The sequence below is a fragment of the Hypanus sabinus genome, chromosome 13, assembly GCF_030144855.1.
Source record: "Hypanus sabinus isolate sHypSab1 chromosome 13, sHypSab1.hap1, whole genome shotgun sequence".
Taxonomy (NCBI): domain Eukaryota; kingdom Metazoa; phylum Chordata; class Chondrichthyes; order Myliobatiformes; family Dasyatidae; genus Hypanus; species Hypanus sabinus.
In genome coordinates, this window is record NC_082718.1 from 92,272,899 (window position 1) to 92,296,192 (window position 23,294).

The following is a 23,294-nucleotide window of genomic DNA, read 5'->3' on the forward strand; positions in this document are numbered from 1 at the left end:
GCAGGTGTGAAAATAACGGTAATGGTCATGAGTGGATTTGATGTGGTGGGGTGGTAAGGTTAATGTGCTAACATGGTCCATTCTAGGCTGACAGATGAGAATTTAAGATACAGTGTTGATGTTGTGATCTGGCTGTTGGTTCACATGTTGGAGCCTACCCCTGCTCTTGTTTGTTGTGTTCGTATTTGGTGGATTCATTGGAACTCTTACATAACACTTGTTTGTCTGCATTTGATTTGATTTGACTCTTGAAGAATCGTGGTTTCCCTTCTGCCGTCATCAATGATGCCCTCACCCGTATCTCCTCCATTTCCTGCACTTTGGCCCACACCCCATCCTCCCGTCACCACAACAGGGACCGTGTTCCCCTTGTCCTCACCTATCACCCCACCAGCCTCGGGATCCAGCATATTATCCTCCGCAACTTCCGCCACCTTCAAAAGGACCCCACCACTAAGGACATCTTTCCCTCTCTACCACTCTGTGCTTTTTACAGGGATCATTCATCCGAGACTGCCTGGTCCACACGTCCCTCCCCACAGATCTCCCACCTGGCACTTACCCCTGCAAGTGTAAGTGCTACACCTGTCCCTACGCCTCATCTATTACCACCATTCAGGGCCCCAAACAGTCCTTCCAGGTGAGGCAACACTTCACTTGCAAGTCTGTTGGGGTAATCTATTGCATCTGGTGCTCCCGGTGCGGCCTCCTCTACATCGGCGAGACCCGACGCAGATTGGGGGGCCGTTTCGTCGAGCACCTGCGCTCCGTCCACCACAACAGACAGGATCTCCCGGTTGCCACTCACTTCAACTCTCCTTCACATTCCCATTTGGATATGTCCATACATGGCCTCCTCTACTGCCATGATGATGCCAAACTTCGGTTGGAGGAACAACATCTCATATACCGTCTGGGTAGTCTCCAGCCCCTTGGTATGAACATCGAATTCTCCAACTTCTGATAGTTCTCTCCCTCTCCTTTCCCCCATCCCACTTTCACTCTATCTCCTCTTCTAGCTGCCTATCACCTATCACCTCTCTCATGGTTCTGCCTTCTTCTACTACCCATAGTGCTTTCCCCTTAGATTCCTTCTTCACCTCTCCTGCCTATCCCCTCCCTGCTTCCCCTCCCCCACCCCTTGATCTTTCCTCTGATTGGTTTTCCCCCCTCCCCCCCCCCACCTTCCTTATAGGGCCCCTGCCCCCTCCTCCTTTAGTCCTGACGAAGGGTCTCGACCCAAAACGTTGACTGCTCGTTTCAACGGATGCTGCCCAACCTGCTGAGTTCATCCAGCTTTTTTGTACGTCTTCTTTCTCTGTTAGTCTGCAGTTTGGCCTTGACTTGCATTTTACCTTCACCTAGTGTTTGAATTTCTTGCCATTTTTCTTAGGCCTTTCACTAATTTAACCAGTAACTCACCCCTTCCTTAATTTTTTTTTCAGTACTTTTGATCATTTGCTAGATTCCCTTATATCTTCCAGCTGTCAATGCAGTGAAGATTTTGGGCTGTGTTTGTTTATTTATTTGTTTAGCCTTTTTTTTATCCACTTGCTGTCTGTGTTTATCTGATCCTTAGCAGTTATGTTTTCAATTTTTATTTCAGATGTGACATGATACAGTTTCAGCACTAGATTCTGTTGATTTTTTAAAATTTAGAGATACAGCATACAGCTCTTCTGGCCCTTATGAGCCTTGCTGCCAAAAACCCTGAATTAACCCTAGCCTAGACATGGGACAATTTATGATGCCCAATAAACTTACCAACTGGTACACTTTTGGACTGGAACACCTGGTATAAATCCATGGGATTTATGGGATCCATTGGGCGGACATACAAATTTATTACAGAGGATTAAACCTCGAGTTCTGATGCCCTGAGCTGTAAAAGTGTTGCACTAATCTGCTATGCTATTGTGGCGCCACAGTATATAAACATTGATTTTATAAACCTATACATATCTATAAGGTCACCACTTAGATTCCTATATTCCAATGAGAATGATCCCAGATTTATCCAGAGTATCCTTTTAGTTCAACTCGGTATTCTACCAGCACCCTTTGCATCCTACCAACCTTTTTCTTTCCTTTGTTGTTTTTTGTTAATTAGACTATGGTTGTGGTTTGAATGTATTTCTTAATCTGTGTTTTTTAGATTCAGTCGCCTGCTTTACAAGCATAAATTCGAGGAAGCAGAGAAATTTGCTCTACAGTTTGGTTTGGATGTTGAAGTAAGTCTAATTGCTAGAAATTGGAGCTGCATTAGTACATTTAAAAGAATAAATTGGCTGGGAAAGAGGAGGAACAACTGAGAAGGGTGCATTTAGGGAAGTTGAATGTGGAATTAGTATTGATGGTTATAGAGGAATGCAGGGGTTAAAGTTAGTATGTAACATCATGTCAGATCATATATGTCTGATTATCCTGAGGACAAATAGCAAAAATGATCTCCAGAGAATCCAAACTTGGATTGGAAAATTGAACAAGTCATTTTGATGATTTGTGTGCTAACTTTAGAAAGCCTTTCACAGCCTTAAAATTTAAACCATGGTGTCATGTGAATTGAAAAACAGACACATTTTTCTCAGAGATACAGGAAGCACCTTCAGAAATAGGAGGACTTATACTTTTAAAATATCAAGTACATTAGTGAGAAATTCACTCCCTTTTTTTATTTGAAGTCGTGAAACTATTGTTTCTAAGCACCTGATAGATTATCTAACTAAAACCAATGTTGGAATTTTTTTTGTTGTGAGTAAGCCGAATATATTACCATGCTTTAGTGAACTTCTAAGTTCTAATGTGGAAAAGAAATACAGTGAATATATGGGTTTTTTCAGCTTGTGTACAAAGTCAGGCTTAATATAACTCTGGAGAACCTAGCATCAACTTCAGAAGATCCCAATCCAGCATTATGGCGGAACATCGTTGAAGAGGCAAAAGCAGATTTACACAAAATACAGGTACTGTACTAAGCTAAAATACCTAAGTAATGCTAGGTTATATTTTGTGATTTCTTTTTTTTTCTCTGATTGGCTGTGTTTAATTTTTTTGCCTTCCCAGGATGATCAATTTGTTGTGAAATATTGTATGGATGTTCCTTGGCCATCTTTCGAAACCACATTGGAAATGTTAAATTATGCCAAAAAACGGGTAAGTTTTGCATTGTTTTGTTCTACATGGTTTCATGTATAAGAATTATTAACTTGCAAATTATGTTTTGTAGAGTCTAAAGAAAGAAGGTAACAAATCTGTCCATTTGACTGGGGAGCAAGCTTTGTGGCTGGTGGAGGTAATAAAACAACTTTTTCATTTTATTTGGTCACTGAAAATATGAACTGTTCATTATTAATTTTATGCATTTAACTAAAAATTCTAGGTTTTGAGAGCAGAAGCAAGGCTTACTACTTTTCACGCAGCATTTGGACCCGAGAAGTTCAGGTTTGATTTTTTTTTACTCTTCTTTTTTCTCTGTTGCCTTTTCCCCTTCAGCATTAATAAAGATATTTAAGTCATTTGTGAGAGAAAATTAGAATGGAGTAAATGAACAAATACTGAGAGTTAGAAAAAATGACCAAAATCTGGGTTGAAGAAGATTTTGAGAAATCTTTTAAAAACTCATGAGAGGTTACTGGAGATGAGAGATAATGGAGTCCAGGGTACAGGTCGTTTTGAGTTAGGCTGAGAGTAGCTAAAATGCGTGGAAGTTGTATTCTGGATATTCTTCATTCACCCCAATCCCATTCATCTTGTCTTCTCCCAATAAGCTTTGATATCCTGACTATCAAGAACCTATCAATCTCTGCTTTACGGTGCCTGTAAAAAGTATTTCCCGTCTAGAAGTTTTCATGTTTTATTGTTTTACAACATTGGCTCACAGTAGATTTTATTTGGCATTTTTTTACACTGATCAACAGAAAAATGTCTCTTTTGTGTCAAAGTGAAAACAGATCTCAACAAAGTGATCTAAATTAATTACAAATATAAAACACAAAATAGTTGATTTGTGTTTAATATGCAACACTAAATCATCACTGGTGCAGTCAATTGGCTTTAGAAATCACATAATTAGCTAAATGGAGTTCACCTTTGTGCAGTCAAGGTGTTTCAATTGATTGTAGTGAAAATACACATGAATCTAGAACATCCAACTGCTGGTGATTCAGTATCCTAGCAAAAATGACGCCATGAAGACAAAAGTACACTCCAAGCAACTGTGCAAAAAGGTTATTGAAAAGCACTAGTCGAGAGATGGATATGAAGAAAATTTCTAAGTTATTGGAGTACAGTTAGGTCAATCATCAAGAAATAGAAAGAATATGGCACAGCTGCAAATTTGCCTAGAGCAGGCAGTCCTCAAAGACTGAGTGATTGTGCAAGAAGGGGACTAGTGAGGGAGGCCACCAAGAGACCTATGACACTTCTGGAGGAGTTATAATCTTCAGTGGCTGAGATGGGAGAGACTGTGCATATAATAACTGTTGCCTGGGTGCTTTACCAGTTTCAACTTTATCAGAGAGTGGCAAAGAGAATGCCACTGTTGTGGGGGTGGGAGAAGACTCGCATGAAATCCCAGCTAGAATTTGCCAGAAGGTATGTGGGAGATTCTGAAGTCAGCTGGAAGAAGGTTCTATGGTCTAAAGAAACCAGAATTGAGCTTTTTGGCCATCAGGCTAAATGCTATGTTTGGTGTAAGCCAAACACAGCACATCATCAAAAACACACCCTCCCTACCTTGTAACATGGTGGTGGCTGCATCATACTGTGATGCAGTATGGGGTGCTTCACTGTAGCAAGCCCTGGAAGGCTTGTGAAGGTAGAGGGTAAAATGAATGCAGCAAAATGCAGGGAAATCCTGGAGGAAAACCTGTTACTAGGGAGAAGATTTATTTTCCAGCAAGACAATGATCACAAGCATAAAGCCAAAGTTACACAGGAATAGTTTAAATGTCCCAAAGTGGCCAAGTCAGAGTCCAGACCTCAATCCAATTGAGAATTTGTGGCTGGAGTTGCAAGGAGCAGTTCACTCATGATCCCCATGAAATCTGGCAGAGCCTGAGCAGTTTTGTAAAGAATGGGGAAAAATTGCAGTGTCCAAATTTGCAAACCTGGCAGAGATCTACCCACACAGACTCAAAGCTGTAACTGCTGCTCAAGGTGCATCTACTAAATACTGACTTGAAGGGGGTAAATACTAGTGCAATCAATTATATCGTGTTTTATATTTGTAATTAGATCACTTCATGGAGATCTGTTTTCACTTTAACAGAGGAGTCTTTTCCTTTTGATCAGTGTCTAGAAAAAAACTAATTAAATCCACTAATTCAATGTTGTAAAACAATAAAATGTGAAAACTTCAATATACCCAATGACTTGGCCTCCATAGCTGTCTGTGCCAATGAGTTCTATGAATTCACCACCACCTGGGTAAAGAAGACCCATTCTTTTTAGCACAAATATATTTGGTTTATATGGTTTTACCTTGCGTTCAATAAAAGTACGTTGAATGGGGTGCTGCAACCAGTCAATGTCTGTACAAAAGGGATTTTGGAAACATTCTACAAAGTTTGTAGATTGGCAACAAACTAATGCTATTAGTGAACATTGTTCCGTTAGATTTGAATGTACACTAGGGCCAAGGTCAACCTTTTATTTTCCCAAATGTATAAGTTTATTTGAAGATATTTGCATTGTCAGATTTTGATTTTGCATTATCAAGTTTTATTATTAAATAAAGTAGCAGGTTAATAACTGATGAGTGAAATTAATGTGAAGAGATGTAATTGAAATTGATTTTGAGAAGGAAGAGCAAGGAGTAGGTTCCACTGGATGGAAGGATATTGAGGACTTGGTAGGAATAGACTTCAATGCTTGCAAATATCATTCTTTTTACATCACTTTCAGATAAGGCCATTGAAAAGTTACTAAATATTCATTAAGATTTGGGTGCATGGAAGGCAAGAAAGAAGAACTGATGATTGATTTTGTATTCTGTTAGCGTTGCCAATTTGTGTTTGTCTAGTACAGAAGATTTTAAGATACTGAGTGTCTGCAGCATAGATTTGCCAGTTTGATATTAAGCAGTGATGAAAATTTGAGATACTGGGACCCTAGCCTCTTCCTGGCCAGGGGATGTTATGATGTTAACAGCTGAAGCTTATCAAATATTAAATAATTTGCTGTAATGAGTTGGTAATAATCTTTTATCTGTGAATAAATGTGGCAGTCAGGTTAAAATGGGCCTGGGAGTTGTAGAATTTTTTGGAGAATGGAATTCAATGCAAAAGGACTTTTGAAGTAGGCAGCATGACAGCCATTGTAGGGAACAGGTGAAAAATACAGGACTGAGAAGGGGGTTGTTATGTAATAGGAAACAATTGTGCCTTATGATACAAAGACAATGCCCAACAATGTATATCCTCTAGAAATTTCCTAAGTTTCTATCATTAATATTTTTTGTGTTCTCAATTGACCAGAAACTTAACTGTACCAACCCTGCTAATTGCTTAGAGGCTGGGTTTCCTGTATCAGATGACTTTATGCTCTCTTCTGTAAGGCAAACAAAAAATACTTTCCGCTTTCTGAATGACTGAAGCTGCAGAAACACCCAAGAAATCGAACACCATGCAGGAGAAAGCAATTTGCTTGATTGCCACTAATCTGACAAGCCTGAACAGTTGCTCCTTGCCGTTACATGTTCTTTACTATTATATAAAACCCAAACCCATGATTTGTATTATCCAGAAGAGGAGGGGTACCTTGTGCAAGTGAAGCCACTGGCTATGAGTTCCCCCTCCATGTTTCACCATGCTTACTTTGAAGTATAGCACTGTTTCTTCACAGTCAATCCTATGTAGTCACCATTGTGGGAATTCACTTACCTTAACACCTGTAGTTTTCATGAACATTTTCTTGAGGTAATGATAATGAAAAACCAGTGAAAGGAATGCAGTTTTAAAATTAAAGTGACAACCTCAAACCCCCCGCCCCACCACCAATTCCTTAAACAGACTTCTAAAATAAAAGGTTTCTTCTTTTCAGCCTCTTGTCGTCTAGTAAGGGTGAAGACAGTTCTGAGATGAACTTGGACCTAAATTTATTCCGAGGGCCTTTTCCTGTGTTATGGCTGTATCAAACATTAAATGTGGGTTGTAATAAGTCTTGAGGTTTAAAACTTTGTGTAATCCCTGTATTCAGTTTTTAGGCATGTGAAACATGACTAATATTTAATTTCTTTTGCAGTGGCATTGCTTGGAACAAGTTTGTAAACAATGAAGATCTTTTTAATGATGTACTGTTGCAGCTGCAAGAGGGAAACCAGAAATGTGCAGAGCATATTTGGTTAAGACACCAGGTGATATTAACTGAATATTTTATCTTTGTTGCATATCATAAAATGTTTCTTCACCTTCTCATTCAAGAATAGTGAATAGATCAGTGTTAATGCCGAACTTGGAGGAGTAATATACTACAACTTGATGCATGTGACTCACAACGTTAAAAAGTGCAGCTACCCAATTGTCCTGACCACTGTCTCCTGCTGCAAGGTTATTTGATTGCTTATTGATTAAGAACATTATCTGTATCTCCACGGAGACCTTACTGCAAATTGTACAAATTTTCTGGCAATTCCATGTAACCTTCCTGTTGATGTCAAAAATCTATATTTAGATCACTAATGAGTAGTTAACAAGTAAACATAAAACATGCCATGCTCATGATTTTAGTTAAAAATTGTAATTGTCTGTTATTAGGCACATTTGAGGTTTTTTCTGGAGCTTTGCAGTTACTTAATGAAAAGAGGTAGCAGTTCAAGTTAAGGGTCTTGACCTAAAATTTTGATTATCTGTTACCCTCCGTAGATGATACCTGATTCACCTGATTCACCTGAATTTCTCCAGCACTTTCTGTTGCTAATGATAAGTGCTTGGTTCTTACAATCATAATTTTTCATTGTCAGGTGGAGTTTGAAAACAAGTTTGATTTAAAAAGACTGGAGAGTTTGCTTGATTCTATTCCTGCAAGCACCCCTTCAGAAGAGCTGTGCCTCTGGCTGGGTAACGTCATCATTCCCTTTGTTTTAAGGATTGTTCCTGAAGGCAAGGTAAGGATGTTTGCTAAAGTATGTAAAGGCATAAACTTTTTCTTTTGGACATTGCAAAATGTTTTTTTTTTGTTTGTACTTTTGTAGAAAATTCTGGTAAGGTGGTTGGAACATAGAGCCCGCAGTCTTGAGCTAACTGAGAAGGTAATGATGACTGCAATTACATTATGGTATTTCTGAGAATTAGAAGTTTCTAAGATTTTTTTTTAAGAAGTTTAGGTGACTAATTATAAAAGTTAAGTTCTTACTCCAAGCTGCTAAAAGCAGTTTGTTAAAAAAGAGACATTTTATAAAATGCTATTTATCTTAAACAAAAATAATAAATAAATGAAAACTAGCTGTTCTATTTTATCCAAAAGTTGAAAGGGGAAATCCATAACCACTCACCATCCTGCTCAATCTCCCCTTTGATTTGTCTTATTTGTTCATCATGCAGTAATGGATAGGAGGGAATTTCTTAGAAATTCAATTTGCAAGATCTGTTCTTTACAGATTCCATATCAGATTTCCAGATAATTGACTCTCTTCCTTCCCTTAACCAAGATCTGAGCTTGAACCAGGTTGCTTGCAATCTTGAAGATTCTACTTAACTTGCCCTGAGTTATTCACCTCAAATCCTCTCAGCAGAATTGTCTGTTTCCTACTCTGTATGGTTTCCCATTCTCTTTTTGGGTCATCTACTGAAATGATGAACCTACCATTGTTACCTGTGTAAACTATTTTAATAGTGCTGCCATCTGCATACTTGAATTCACCCTAGCTTTTGTTCAGTTGACAAGCTATTTCTCCACCAATCCCCTCCCATTGTGTTTCTAGCTTTCCCCTACTGTTAACTTTAAGCCAAATATTACCTCAACTTCTGTAGCTTGAACTCTGGGTTTTATCTGTAATGTTCTTGTGAGCATTCTTTGACATTTTAATGTTTTAATGTCCATCATGAAAACGGTACTCTGCAGGGATAAAATGTAGAATTTTTTTTAGTAATTTTGGATTTATTTGTTAAAGATGCTGCATTTTCTTTATATATGGTTTTCATTCTAAATTTTGAATTGTCAGAGATAGTGATATTCATTATTTGTGTATATTAATTTTTTAAAAATTTCCTACATTTGCAGGCAAACTGGCCAGAAAATGGATTGCAAATGGCAGAGCTGTACTTTGAAGTGAAGAAACCAAATGAATTAGGACTTGTCACAGCTGGACTTTGGATTCCTTTAGTATGGCTTTATCTTTTTCTTTAATTTATCTGAATTTGGGGGCATTTGGAACTGTGACAAAGAAAGAAATGGGAGCGTGGATATCCAGATGTTGATGGTTCAGATAAAAATAGGATGGAATTTGAGGTCAATTGGAAACATGACAAGGAAGGAATTGGGAACATGAAATTCCAGATGTTGATGGTTCAGGTGAAAATAGAATGGAAGTATTATCAATGTTAGAAGAATTGTTGTAGTTATGTTAGTGTCTGATAGCTGTGAGAAAGTTTGTAGTAACACATGACATTAATTTAAGTGGAAAATTAACTGAGGTAGAGACAATGAGTGATAGGCACTGAGTATGTTGATTGCAATTAAATTTCAGTTTACTTAATGTCTGGGAGACCTTTTTAAATCTAAAAATGCATTTGAGGAAGAATGAGTTCTATTTATGGGATTTAAGTAGGCATGTTGAAGGGGGAATAAATGAAAATTCAAAGGATTTAAAGTACATTTATTATTCAAGTATGTATGCAGTATACAGATTTATCTTCTCTACAGTCAGCCACATAACAACGAAAACCATGGAACCCATTCAAAGAAAAAAAACCATTAACCCTCCCCCCCCCATGCAAAAAACAAATCACACAAATTATCTGTAGACCACCCAGGAACAACAGTCCAATCCACCGTCTGCAGACAGAGAATTTTGATTCCATCATTGAGGATGAGGGAGACCGTTTGAATGCAGGGGCTTTCCCATGGCAGCAGCAGGAGGGAGATCTTCCTCTGGCAGCAGCGAGCGAGCGGCTGATAGACGGTGCTGAACACTCACTCACTTTCTGCTGTGATGTTTTCAGTCTTCCTTGATGTTTAGATCAGCGTGAAATGCTTGCCTCTTTCAGAAACAGCAAAGCACCAGATCGCTCAATTGGCCTGAAAACTTAACATCAAACTGTAGATCACAGGCTCCTAAAGTACCAGAACCACATTTAAAAGAAAAAGGAGATGTTTTAAGAAGTGAAAGAAACAGTTTTGTGAACCAGTTGGAGAATGTAACCCGAGGTAGTGCTGTTTTCTTAGTTGAAGCTCAAATGTAGGTGAAACAATGAAATTATCTGTATTATGAGTTTTTGAAAAATTAATGCAAATTGATTGAGTAAGAATATGTCACATAGCTTGAATACGTGCAGTTTACAGGTGACCCCACTCCCTATGTTAGGGAGGAGTTCTGTTCGTAGCAAAACAGTTATATTATGATTTTCTGTAAAATGAAACCCCCTCTTCTCTATGTTATAGATGGAGTTGTGAAGTCATTTTATTGGCAATGGCAAAGTTACTCACCACCATTATTTAACAACTGATTGCCAACAGCCAACAATTGACTATTTCCAACCCCCCTCTCCCTTCCCCACCCAAGACTCGTGTGAATGAATACCACATTGGCCATACCCACTCCAGTCCAAGGGCATATGAACAGATGCCTCAATGTGCAGTGTGGCTTTGCTCTTTTCCTCTAATAAACAAGGCTTGTAGATTAGGAAAGGCTGTAGGAAGAGAGGATTTCAGGGAAAGGAACAGATATGAGGATTGGATTCATGGGAGAAAGGTTGTGCAGGGATTCAAGGGAATAATGAGTTAAAGCTTGATGGAAGTTGAGAAGAACCTTGAGATGGTAGGAATAGTTTATTACACAATGCTTTAATTGGGAACTCAACATGCTGGCCTTAAAGCCCAGGAAGTGTCCCGATTCATTCAACTGTTCTGCTTAAAATTTGGCAGATCTTGTAAAGCAGGTGTAGAAATATTACAGTTGGTCTCTTCCAGGCAATAAACCACTGGACTAATTCTGCACAGCAGTTGTCAAATTGGATGCTGTAATGTAGCAACTTCCTCAGTGGCTGGGGAGGGTGAAGCTAATGACTGAACATATTATAAAAAAAATAAAAACAAAACTACTGGATTTTTGTGTTCTCTAAAGGAGCTTTATAGATTTTTAAAACACTTTTCTTAAATTCAGAAGGAAAATATTGATTGTGAGGAGGTGCATCAGTTAAGGACATTGGTCAATCATTTGCAAGAACTAGTTGACCTCCACAGAAAGTACAACTGTATGCTGGCACTCTCAGAGTTTGAAAAGGTAGGTAATATTTTATATCAATAATAGACGAGGATAATGGAGAATGAGTTTTGTAGATTAGAATTATTGCTTTAGAGCAATTGCATAACAAGGAAGCACAAAGAGGTTCCATGTTGTCTGGAATTAATGCTGCTGATTATTGTAGAGTGGCCACTGATATCTTCAATATATGGGTTAATAGTGTAATGAATGTGCCTTATTAAATTAGAAACCCAAATCCAGAAACATTTTGTTTATTAGCAGTTGACCTGAGCCACTGCCTCTGCATAATTTTTTAAATCATACTTTGTAATTTGGTTGTACAAAAGCCAGAAACCATTTGGTCAAGAGATGCATAATATCATTTTTTTTAGCATTTCTTTAAAATTGTATTTTAAAATATGATTTCAGTAATCTGAATTAAATTAGATAAATGTGTTTTGAGGTTTTGTCCCTTATATATTACTCTATATTTCTGTTTTATTTATCAGGAAACTACAGCAACAATTGTATTTCGGATGTTGGATAGAGTTCTGGCTCCAGAGCTCATTCCATTGACTCTTGAAAAGATTATACAGCCGTACATAACCAAGCATAATTTACAGAAGGAAGAATTGCTGCTGCATTACATAAAGGTGGTGTTGCTCTATTTTAAGTGTTGTTAACTAAAATCAATCTCGGCCCAGTAGTTAATGCAAGAGCTGACTGGTGTGATATGTTGTAAATAATTTGGCCTGAGAGATATATTTAAATATAAAAATAGTATTGCTTAAAAAGTAATTAAACTATCATTCTAAGATGGGTATGATATATTCCTGAGTTCTTTCAGGAATAATTCTGAAATAATATTTCATTCACCAATATTCTTAAAACAAAATATGGAAAATTGGGAAAAAATAGAAATAACATGTTTGTTAAAAGTTTCAAGATGGAAAAATAAATTCTTAAACCCTAAAATCTTATTTTCATATTTCTTAACATAAAAGGAGGCCATTTATTCCATTGAGATTACACTGACTCTTGAAGTTTTCAGATTTTCCACTTATTGGTCTATTTGATCACTATTGCCTTTCTGATTGTTCTGTCATCTACCAAAAGTAATCAGAAACTCACCAGCAGCATATCTTTAGGATATAAGAGGAAACTGGAGCACTCATGCAAAACACTCACAGTACAGTGCAAGACTTGCACAGTCAGATAAGGTACAGTCTCATCACAGATTGCACTGGAAGTGAGAATCAAACTCAGGTTGCATCAACGTAGTTATAATATCAGTGTACACATTTGGGGTAAATATCCTTGTGTGTTTATGTAATTTTTTCCATCTGTAACTAGTATCCTACAGTCTTAAAATTTCCATTTAAAACAGATGACTAAACGTGTATAATTATTTTTTTCTCTTGCTTGAATAGGATTTACTGGAACGATGTAGCTCACGATCAGCTTCTCTTTTTGAAACTGCATGGGAGGCCAAAGCTATAGCTGTACTTGGTTGTATGACAGACACTGATGTAAGTATTACATACCTATCCTTGTGTTAAATCCATTAATGATTTTCATTGAGTAAAATTTATTGGCCACCTTTTGATTATTGGAGAAAAAGGAATGAGATATGTTAGTAGACCGGGTTGTACTTGATCAAGTTCACCCTCTTGTTAATCCAAAGGCTGCAGTTACTTAGTGTGATCCAACTTATCCTGATGGCCATGGAGGTTTCATAAATCAGAAAAGTCCACATGCAGGGAATAGGTCATGGACCTCTTAACTGAAGTGCCATCCCTTAGACTGCTATGATGGTCTTTTGATAGCTCACTGCTGTCAAATGACCTTTTAACTCATTTTGATGGTGTTTGGTAAGATCTGTTTAAAATAGCTAAAAAGGATTGAAATATTTGAAATACAGATGATGCGTTAACATGTAGTAAGTAAATGATTTTTAATTGACATTAAGTAATAGAAAAAAGTCTGGGAATCCCTGTAGTTAAAAGAAGATAACAGAAGGAAGCTTGCCATCTAAGGATATACATCATATCGAAAGGGCAGGCAGGTGGGCAGAGTGGGGTGGTGTGGCTTTGTTGGTAAAAACAAAAATGAAGTCAAATCCTTAGAAGTGACATAGGATCAGAAATTGTCAAATCCTTATGAGTAGAGTTAAGAAAGTACAAGGGTATAAAGGAAGAAAGGAAATGTTAGACCAGATAGCCTGACTTCAGTGGTTGGCAGGATGTTGGAGTCCATTTTTAAGGATTGGTTTCAGCTTACCTGGAGGCGCATGATAAAGCAGGCCAAAGTCAGCATAGTTTCCTTAAGAGAAAAACTTGCCTGTCAAATCTGTTGGAATTATTTAAGGAAATGTCAGGCAGGCTAGACAATGGAGAGTCAACAGTTGTTTATTTGGATTTTCAGAAGGCCTTTGACAAGGTCCATAATAAGATAAGAGCCCATTGTTTTAGAAAGATATTCATTTGAACAGAAGTTTGGCTGACTGGCAGAAGGCAAAGAGTAGAATTAAAGGGGGTCTCTGTTTGATTGGATGCTAGTAACTAATAGTGTTCCACAGGGTAATTTGTTAGGTCTGCTACTTTTCATGTTATGCAGTATATTAATGATCTGGATAATAGAATTGGTGGCTTTGTGGCCAGGTTTCGCAGATGATATAAAGATAGGTGGAGGGGCAGGTGGTGTTGAGAAAATGGAGTCTGCAGAGGGGCTTAGACATCAGGAGAATGGGCAAAGAAGTTGCAGATGGAATACGGTGTACAGTCATGCTTTTTGGTAGAAGGAATAAAGGTATAAGCTATATTTTTAAACAGGGAAGCAAATTCAGAAATTAGATGTGCCAAGGAACTTGGGAGTCCTCGTGCAAGATTCCCTAAAGATTAGGTTGAGTCAATAATAATGAAGGTGTATGTAATGTTAACAAGCAAGGATATAATGCTGAGACTTTATAAGGCATTGGACGTTGGTCAGAAGACATAAGACAAAGGAGCAGAAGTCAGCCATTTGGCCCATCGAGTCTGTTCAGCCATTTCATCATGAGCTGATCCAATCTCCCCTTTACTTCCTTTCCCCCGCCTTCTCACCATAACCTTTGATGCCCTGACTACTCAGATACCTATTAATCTCTGCCTTAAATACACCCAATGACTTAGCCTCCAGTGCCACCCGTGGCAACAAATTTCATAGATTCACCACCCTCTGGCTAAAAAAACTTTTTCACATCTCTGTTCTGAATAGGTGCTCTGCAATCCTCAAGTTGTGTCCTCTCGTACTAGACTCCTCCACCATGGGAAACAACTTTGCCACATCCACTCTGTCCATGCCTTTCAACATTCGAAATGTTTCTATGAGGACCCCCCCTCATTCTTCTAAACTCCAAGGAGTACAGTCCAAGAACGGTCAAACGTTCCTCATATGTTAACCCTCTCATCCCCAGAATCATTCTAGTGAATCTTCTCTGAACCCTCTCCAATGTCAGCACATCCTTTCTTAAATAAGGAGCCCAAAACTGCACACAGTATTCCAAGTCAGGTCTTACCAGTGCCTTATAGAGCCTCAACATCATACCCCTGCTCCTATACTCTATTCCTAGAAATGAATGCCAACATTGCATTCACCTTCTTCACCATCGACTCAACCTGGAGGTTAACCTTAAGGGTATCCTGCACGAGGACTCCCAAGTCCCATTGCATCTCAGAACTTTGAATTCTCTCCCTACTTAAATAATAGTCTGCCCGTTTATTTCTTCTACCAAAATGTATGACATACACTTTCCAACATTGTAATTTATTTGCCACTTCTTTGCCCATTCCCCCAATCTATCCAAGTCTCTCTGCGGTCTATGTTTCCTCAGCACTACTGGCCCCTCCACCTATCTTTGTATCATCACAAAACTTAGCCACAAAGCCATCTATTCCATAATCCAAATTGTTGATATACAACATAAAGAGAAGCGGCCCCAACACAGACCCCTATGGAACACCACTGGTAACCGGCAGCCAACCAGAATGGGATCCCTTTATTCTCACTCTCTGTTTCCTGCCAATCAACCAACGCTCTATCCACGTATGTAACTTTCTTGTAATTCCATGGGCTCTTATCTTGTTTAGCAGCCTCATGTGTGGCACCTTGTCATTTTCATTTCATTTTTAGAATCTTTTTAATGGTACATAATCTACAGCTATAAAATGATACAAAACTTCAATGAATTAATATGTATACAATTAATAAATGAAGAAAAAAAAGCTGATTGTAATGTACAAAAATGGAAAAAAAAATTATATATAAGGAAAAGATGGGAAAAAAACCCCCCGTCTAACTAAGAAAAAAACCCCACTGACACAAAAAAAGGGAAAAAAACCCATTAGGAATCACCCCCCCCCCCCCCCCCCCCGAGCAATATGTCTTACCATTATTTATATATATATAGAAAGAAAAAGAGTCATCAACCACCAATTTATATTTACATTAAAAAAAATTAGAAGGAAACCATATAAAATAATTCAAATTAGATTATAGTATTTGGCAAAAGACCCTCATCTTCTCTCAAAATCGAATCGGGGATCAAAAGTTCTACTTCTAATTTTTTCCAAACTGAGACATAACATTACTTGAGAGAACCATTCAATTAATGTAGGGGCAGAAGTATCTTTCCATTTTAATAAAATAGCCCTTCTTGCCAATAATGTAACAAATGCATGTTGATCTGAAGATGAAATACCCTGAATATGATGTGGAACTATTCCAAATAGAACAGTCAATCTATTAGGTTGTAAATTAATTTTCAGAGCTTTAGAAATTGTAGAAAATAAAGATTTCCAAAACAATTTTAATGAAGTATGTGACCAGAACATATGTGACAAAGTAGCTACTTCAGTTTGACATCTATGGCAATAGTTGTCTATACTAGGAAATACTCTAGATAGTCTCTCCTTTGTTAAATAATAATGGTGAACAATTTTAAATTGAATTAAACAGTGATTGGCACATATAGAAAAAGAATTTATGTTTTTCAAAACTCAAAGCCAATCTTCATTAACAAAGGTCATATTAAGTTCTCTCTCCCAATCTTGTTTAATCTTTAGTGATAGGTTCTCTTTGTGTAACAAAAATAAATTATAAATTCTGCTAATGGAACCTCTCACTAAAGGATTCAACTTCAAAATTGTATCCAACAATTCAGATTCTTGTAAAATCTGCAAACTTGGGTAAATATTGTTGTAAAAAGTGTCTAACCAGAAAATATTGCAGGAAATGTGTATGAGCGAGAGAATATTTGTTAATTAACTTTTAAAAAGTGATCAATCGACCAACACAAAATAAATCTGTAAAAGAACAGATTCCTTTATTTCTCCATAGGAGAAAAATGGGATCGGTTATTGAAGGTTTAAATGAAAAGTTTTGATATTAAAAAAACTAGACAACTTAACTTGTTTAAAATTTGTGATTTAGGTTGCGAAACTGAACCCAAATCCGTAGGGATTGTTTAATAACTGGGTAAAGGTTTAAATTTGGAATTTTAGAGAGCTTTAAAGGTAACGGAGCTCCTAATATTGAAGTTGTTTTTGTTTAAACTTGTTTGACAGCTTTTAATTCCAAATCAACCCATTGTGGGTTTTGGCTCTTATCGAGCCAGTATAACCAAAAGCATAATTGTCTGATATTCACAGCCCAAAAATAGTCTTTAAGTTAGGAAGTGTAAGTCCACCATCTTTTTTAGATTTTTGTAAATGATGCTTATTAATTCTTGGTCTCTTATTATTCCAAATAAAGGAAGAAATAAGAGAGTCAGTTTGATGAAAAAAAATTTTAGTTAAAAAGACAGGTATATTTTGGAAAATATATAAAAATCTAGGTAGAATCATCATTTCCACAGCATGGATACAACCTATTAAAGAGAGAGTAAGTGGATTCCATCTAGAAAATAGTTATTTCATGGAGTCCATTAAAGGAACTGTATTAGCTTTATAAAGATCTTTTATATATTTTAGTAATTATACCTAAATATTTAAAAGTATTAACAATTCTAAAAGGAATATCATTATATATACCAACAGGGGCATTTAGTGGAAACAATTCACTTTTATTCAAGTTAAGTTTATATCCTGAAAATTTGCCAAAATCTTTAAGGGTTTCCAAAAGATTAGGAATTGATTGCTCAAGATTCAAAATAAAAACCAAAAGATCATCTGCATAGAGAGAAATCTTATATATGGTTGCATTCATAGAGATACCATGAATATTTTTAGCTTCACGTAATGTTATGGCCAAAGGCTCCAATACAAGATTAAATAATAAAGGGCTTAATGGACATCCCTGTCTAGTACCATGAGAAAGTGGAAAAAAAGACCTGCAACTATTAGTAATGACTGTGGCAATAGGATTCTTATAAATCATTTGAATCCACCTATTGAAATTATTACCAAAACCAAATTTTTCTAATACTTTAAACAAATATGGCCACTCAACTCTATCAAATGCCTTTTCTACATTGAGAGAGATAACACATTGAGGTTGCTTAGATAATGGTGAACATATAATGTTCATCAATCTCCGAACATTAGAGAAAGAATAACGGCCTTTAATAAAGCCCGTTTGATCCATAGAGCCATTATCTTAGAGAGAATTTTTGCATCCATGTTTAATGGCAAAATAGGTCTATATGATGAACATTCAACAGGATCTTTATCTTTTTTAAGAATAAAGGAAATAGATGCTTCATAAACAGAAGGTAAATTACCTTTCTCAAAGGATTCATGAAATATTTCCAAAAGATACAGAGAAAGTAATCTTACAAATTTTTTGCAAAATCCCACTGAATAACCATCAAGTCCAGGAGCTTTACGTGATTGCATTAATAAAGTAATTTTCTGAGTTTCATGCTTGGTAATTGGAGCATCAAGCATCTGTTGATCTTCAACAGAAATTTGTAGAAATTTAATCTTATGTAAAAAAAAACGCCTTCATTTTGGAGGAATCTGCAGGAAATTGGGATCTATAAAGATCAGAATAAAAATCTTGAAGTATCATTAATATCCTCATGGTTACTTGCTATATCTCCATTATTCTTACGGATCTTTAAAATTTGTCTTTTAGCTCCAGCTGCTCTTAATTGGGAAGCTAAGAGCTTATTATTTTTATCCCCAAAAATATAAAACTGACTTTTCAATTTAAGCAAATATCCTTCAATAGGATATGTTAGTAATAAATTATACTGTGATTGTAATTCTACTCTTTTAAATGAATCAGCATCTGGAGAGATTGCATTGATGTTATCCAATTCTTTAATTTATTTAGAGATTTTATCTAATTCCATTCTTATTTGTTTCTTAAGTTTAGCTATATATGAAATAATTTGACCACGTAAATAAGCTTTTAATATATCCCAAATTACTAACCTTGAGACATTTCCCGTATTATTAAACAGAAAAAACTCTTATCTGAGTTTCAATAAACTCAGCAAATTCTGAACTTTGTAGCAAGTGTCCTGGAAAACGCCAAAATGGTCTGGTAGAAGCAACATCTTTCAGTTCAAATATTAAGTTTGAAGGAGCATGATCAGAGACAGCAATCGCATCATACTCACATTTCTGAACATTAAATAAAAGTTGAGGGTCAACTATAAAATAGTCGATTCTTGAATATTTATTATGAACATGTGAGAAGAAAGAGTATTCTCTATCACTAGGGTGCATATGCCTCCAGATTTCAATTAAACCATAATCAATTAAAAAGGAATTAATAAGTGATGCAGAACAATTAGGGAGTTGATGTTTGGATGATGACTTATCCATTAAAGGATTTAAACAAGTATTAAAATCACCACCCATTAATAACGTATTGTAGCAGTGTACTACACGCAGCACTAAAATAATGACACGGAGTCGGTAAACTGCAGTCAAAGATAATTTTATTCAAACTTCACAGCCTTGCTTTAAAGCCTCCCTCATCCCGCCCTCCCTGGGCGCGGATGCTCCAAGAGACACGTACTCACAAACCCCCGCAGGCTTTTCTCTCTTTGTTGCCTTTGTGCCTGCACGCTGGCCAATTGTGAGCCGGTTCGAGTGTGCTAGGAAGTGGGTCGCCACATAACCCCCCTCCCCCAGAACCGGCGATACACCCCCCGATGTCCACAGTCTGGGCCGGACCCTGTTTGGGAGGTTGACCTCTGCGTCGCGGTGCCGGAAACTCGACTGGTTGAGTCGGTCCACTGTGAAAACCTCCTCTCTCTCCCCAATGTCCAGCACGAACGTGGACCCGTTGTTCCGGAGCACCGTAAACGGCCCCTCGTAGGGCCGTTGCAGCGGTGGCCAATGCCCGCCCCTTTGTACAAACACAAACTTACAGTTCTGCAGGTCTTTGGGTACACAGGTCAGGTTCTGCCCATGCTGCGAAGTGGGTATGGGGGCCAGGTCACCGAGCCTCTCGAGTAGTCTGCCCAGGACTTCTGCGGGTTCTTCCTCTTGCCCCCTTGGGGCTGGTATGAACTCCCTGGGGACGACCAGGGGTACGTCGTACACCAACTCGGCCGACGAGGAATGCAGATCATCTTTGGGCGCCGTGCGGATGCCGAGTAGGACCCAGGGAAGCTCGTCCGCCCAGTTAGCTCCTCGCAGGCGGGCCATGAGAGTGACGGTGGAAATGCTCCACTAGTCCGTTCGACTGTGGGTGGTAGGCAGTGGTGTGGTGCAGCTGAGTCCCCAAAAGGCTGGCCATAGCTGACCGCAGGCTGGAGGTGAACTGGGTGCCTCTGTCGGAGGTAATGTGGGCCGATACACCAAAGTGGGACACCTAGGTGGTGATCAGTGCCCAGGCGCAAGATTCGGAGGTGGTGTCGGTGAGCGGGATTGCCTCTGGCCATCTTGTGAACCGGTCCACAATAGTCAGGAGGTGCCCATGATATCCACATGAATGTGGTCGAAACGCCGGTGGGTGGGGTGGAACTGCTGCGGCAGAGCTTTGGTGTGCCACTGCACCTTGGCCGTCTGGCAGTGCATGCACGTTCTGGCCCATTCACTGACCTGCTTGCAGAGTCCGTGCCAAACAAACCTGCTGGAGACCATCCGGACGGTTGTCCGGATGGAGGGATGCGCCAAGTTATGAATGGAGTCGAAAACACGTCGCCGCCAAGGTGCCGGGACGACGGGACGGGGCTGGCCGGTGGCAACGTAACAGAGTAGGGTCCTCTCACCTAGGCCTACAGGGAGGTCCTGGAGCTGCAAACCGGAGACTGAGGTTCTGTAACTTGGGATCTCCTCATCTGCCTGCTGTGCCTCTGCCAGCGCCTCAAAGTCTACCCCTTGGGAAAGGGCATGAATGTTAGGGCGAGAGAGTGCATCCGCCACGACATTGTCCTTACCCGAGACGTGCCGGACGTCCGTTGTGTATTCAGAGATGTAGGACAGATGGCGCTGCTGGCGGGACGACCAGGGATCGGACACCTTCGTGAACGTAAAGGTAAGCGGTCTGTGGTCAGTGAACGCGGTGAAGGGCCTACCTTCTAAGAAGTACCTGAAATGCCGGATTGCCAGGTATAGCGCCAACAGTTCCCGGTCGAAAGCACTGTATTTGAGCTCGGGTGGCCGCAGGTGTTTGCTGAAAAACGCCAGGGATTGCCAGCGGCCCACGATGAGCTGCTCCAGTACCCCACCGACTGCCATGTTAGATGTGTCCACTGTGAGGGCGGTAGGGACGTCCATTCTGGGGTGCACTAGCATCACGGCGTTCGCCAAGGCTTCCTTTGTTTGAATGAAAGCGGCGGCGGACTCCTCGTCCCAAGTAATGTACTTGCCCGGACCGGACAGCAGGGCGAACAGGGGGCGCATGATCCGGGCAGCTGAAGGGAGGAAGCGGTGGTAGAAATTGACCATACCTATGAATTCCTGAAGGCCTTTGATTGTGGTGGGTCGGGGGAAATGGCGGACCGCATCTACCTTCGTGGGCAGAGGGGTTGCCCCGTCTTTAGTAATCCTGTGGCCCAGGAAGTCAATGGTGTCGAGCCCAAACTGGAATTTGGCCGGGTTGATCGTTAGACCGTAGTCACTCAGCTGGGCATAGAGTTGACGGAGGTGGGACAGATGCTCCTGACGACTGCTGCTGCCTATGAGGATGTCATCCAAGTAAATGAATGCGAAGTCCAGGTCGTGTCCCACCGTGTCCATTAACCGCTGGAACGTCTGTGCGGCGTTCTTCAGGTCGAACGGCATGCGGAGGAACTCGAAAAGGCCAAACAGGGTGATGAGAGCCGTTTTGGGGACGTCGTCCGGAAGCATCGGGATTTGATGGTATCCTCGGACGAGGTCTACCTTGGAGAAGATCCGTGTGCCATGCAGGTTTGCTGCAAGGTCCTGAATGTGCGGCACAGGGTAGCCTCGTTCAGCCTGCGGTAGTCGCCGCACGGTCTCCAGCCCCCTGTCGCTTTGGGCATCATGTGCAGGGGGGAGGCCCATGGGCTGTTGGACCGCCGGATGATCCCCAATTCCTCCATCCTCTTGAACTCCTCCTTCGCCAGTCGGAGCTTGTCCAGGGGAAGCTGCCAAGCACGGGCGTGGAGGGGTGGTCCCTGGGTCGGGATGTGGTGCTGTACGCCATGTCGGGGCATGGCTGCTGTGAACTGCGGTGCCAGAACCGATGGGAAATCCGCCAGGACCCTGGTGTAGTCGTTGTCGGACAGCATGATGGAGTCGAGGTGAGGGGCTGGCAACTGGGCTGCACCCAGGGAGAACGTCTGAAAGGTCTCGGCGTGGACCAGTCTCTTTCTGGGCAGGTCGACCAGTAGGCTGTGAGACCGCAAAAAATCCGCACCCAGAAGCGGTTGGGCTACGGCGGCCAGTGTGAAGTCCCACGTGAACTGGCTGGAACCGAACTGTAGCTGCACCTGACGGGTGCCATAGGTCCTTACTGTGCTGCCGTTCACGGCCCTCGGGGGGACCCGGTGCCCTGCTGCGGGTGTCGTAACTCATCAGAGGTAAGACGCTGATCTCGGCATCGGTGTAGACCAAAAAACGGCGTCCCAACCGCTGGTCCCACACATACATGAGGCTATCCCGAAGGCCAGCCGCCGTAGCCATCAGCGGCGGCTGGCCCTGGCATTTCCTGGGAACTTGCAGGGCGGGCGACAATGGCGGGCTTCTGCACCTCACCGCTGGTGGTAGAAACACCATTGTTCGTTGGGCTCCCCATCCCTGCCTCTGGGGTTAGTGGGCTCTGCGGCCGGGCCTGGACTGGTTTGCTGCTGGGAGTGTGGCCGGGTGATCTGTGTGATGGACGCCCCACTCACCTTCTTGGCGTTCCACAGCAAGTCCGCCCGGGCTGCCACCTTCCAGGGGTCGCTGAAATCCGCGTCAGACAGCAGCAGGCTTATGTCCTCGGCCATCTGCTCCAGGAATGCCTGCTCAAATATGAGGCAGGGTGTGTGTCCGTCGGCCAGAGACAACATCTCATTCATTAAAGCCAACGGAGGTCTGTCTCCCAAGCCATCCAGGTGCAGTAAGCGGGCAGCCCGCTTGCGCCGTGAGAGTCCGAAAGTCCTTAGGAGCAGGGCTTTGAATTCCGTGTACTTGCCGTCCGCCAGGGGAGACTGTACGAAATCCGCAACCTGGGCCGCTGTGTCCTGGTCGAGGGAGCTCACCACATAGCAGTAACAGGTGTCCTCTGAGGTTATCTGCCGAATGTGGAATTGGGCTTCTGCTTGCTGGAACCATAGGTGAGGTCGTAGCGTACAGAAGCTTGGCAATTTCAATGAAACCGCATGAACAGATGCGGCGTCGGTCATCTCCGGTCCAAAAATCGTTTGGACCGTCGGGGTCACCAATTGTAGCGGTGTGCTACACGCAGCGCTAAAATAATGACACAAAGTCGGTAAGCTGCAGTCAAA

The 23,294-nt window shown here is 40.5% G+C and overlaps 1 protein-coding gene across 1 annotated transcript in view; it reads left to right on the top strand.

The window, feature by feature from the left end:
• Window positions 1-23,294, top strand: part of kntc1 (kinetochore associated 1) — a 162,983-nt gene that overhangs the window by 27,787 nt on the left and 111,902 nt on the right. Inside the window, exons 15-26 of the mRNA XM_059988223.1 lie at window positions 2,156-2,231; window positions 2,841-2,963; window positions 3,064-3,153; window positions 3,227-3,292; window positions 3,380-3,441; window positions 7,243-7,354; window positions 7,961-8,104; window positions 8,192-8,248; window positions 9,220-9,321; window positions 11,321-11,440; window positions 11,911-12,054; window positions 12,832-12,930. Coding sequence (XP_059844206.1) covers window positions 2,156-2,231; window positions 2,841-2,963; window positions 3,064-3,153; window positions 3,227-3,292; window positions 3,380-3,441; window positions 7,243-7,354; window positions 7,961-8,104; window positions 8,192-8,248; window positions 9,220-9,321; window positions 11,321-11,440; window positions 11,911-12,054; window positions 12,832-12,930 — 1,195 coding nt within the window. The remainder of the gene's footprint in view (window positions 1-2,155; window positions 2,232-2,840; window positions 2,964-3,063; window positions 3,154-3,226; window positions 3,293-3,379; window positions 3,442-7,242; window positions 7,355-7,960; window positions 8,105-8,191; window positions 8,249-9,219; window positions 9,322-11,320; window positions 11,441-11,910; window positions 12,055-12,831; window positions 12,931-23,294) is intronic.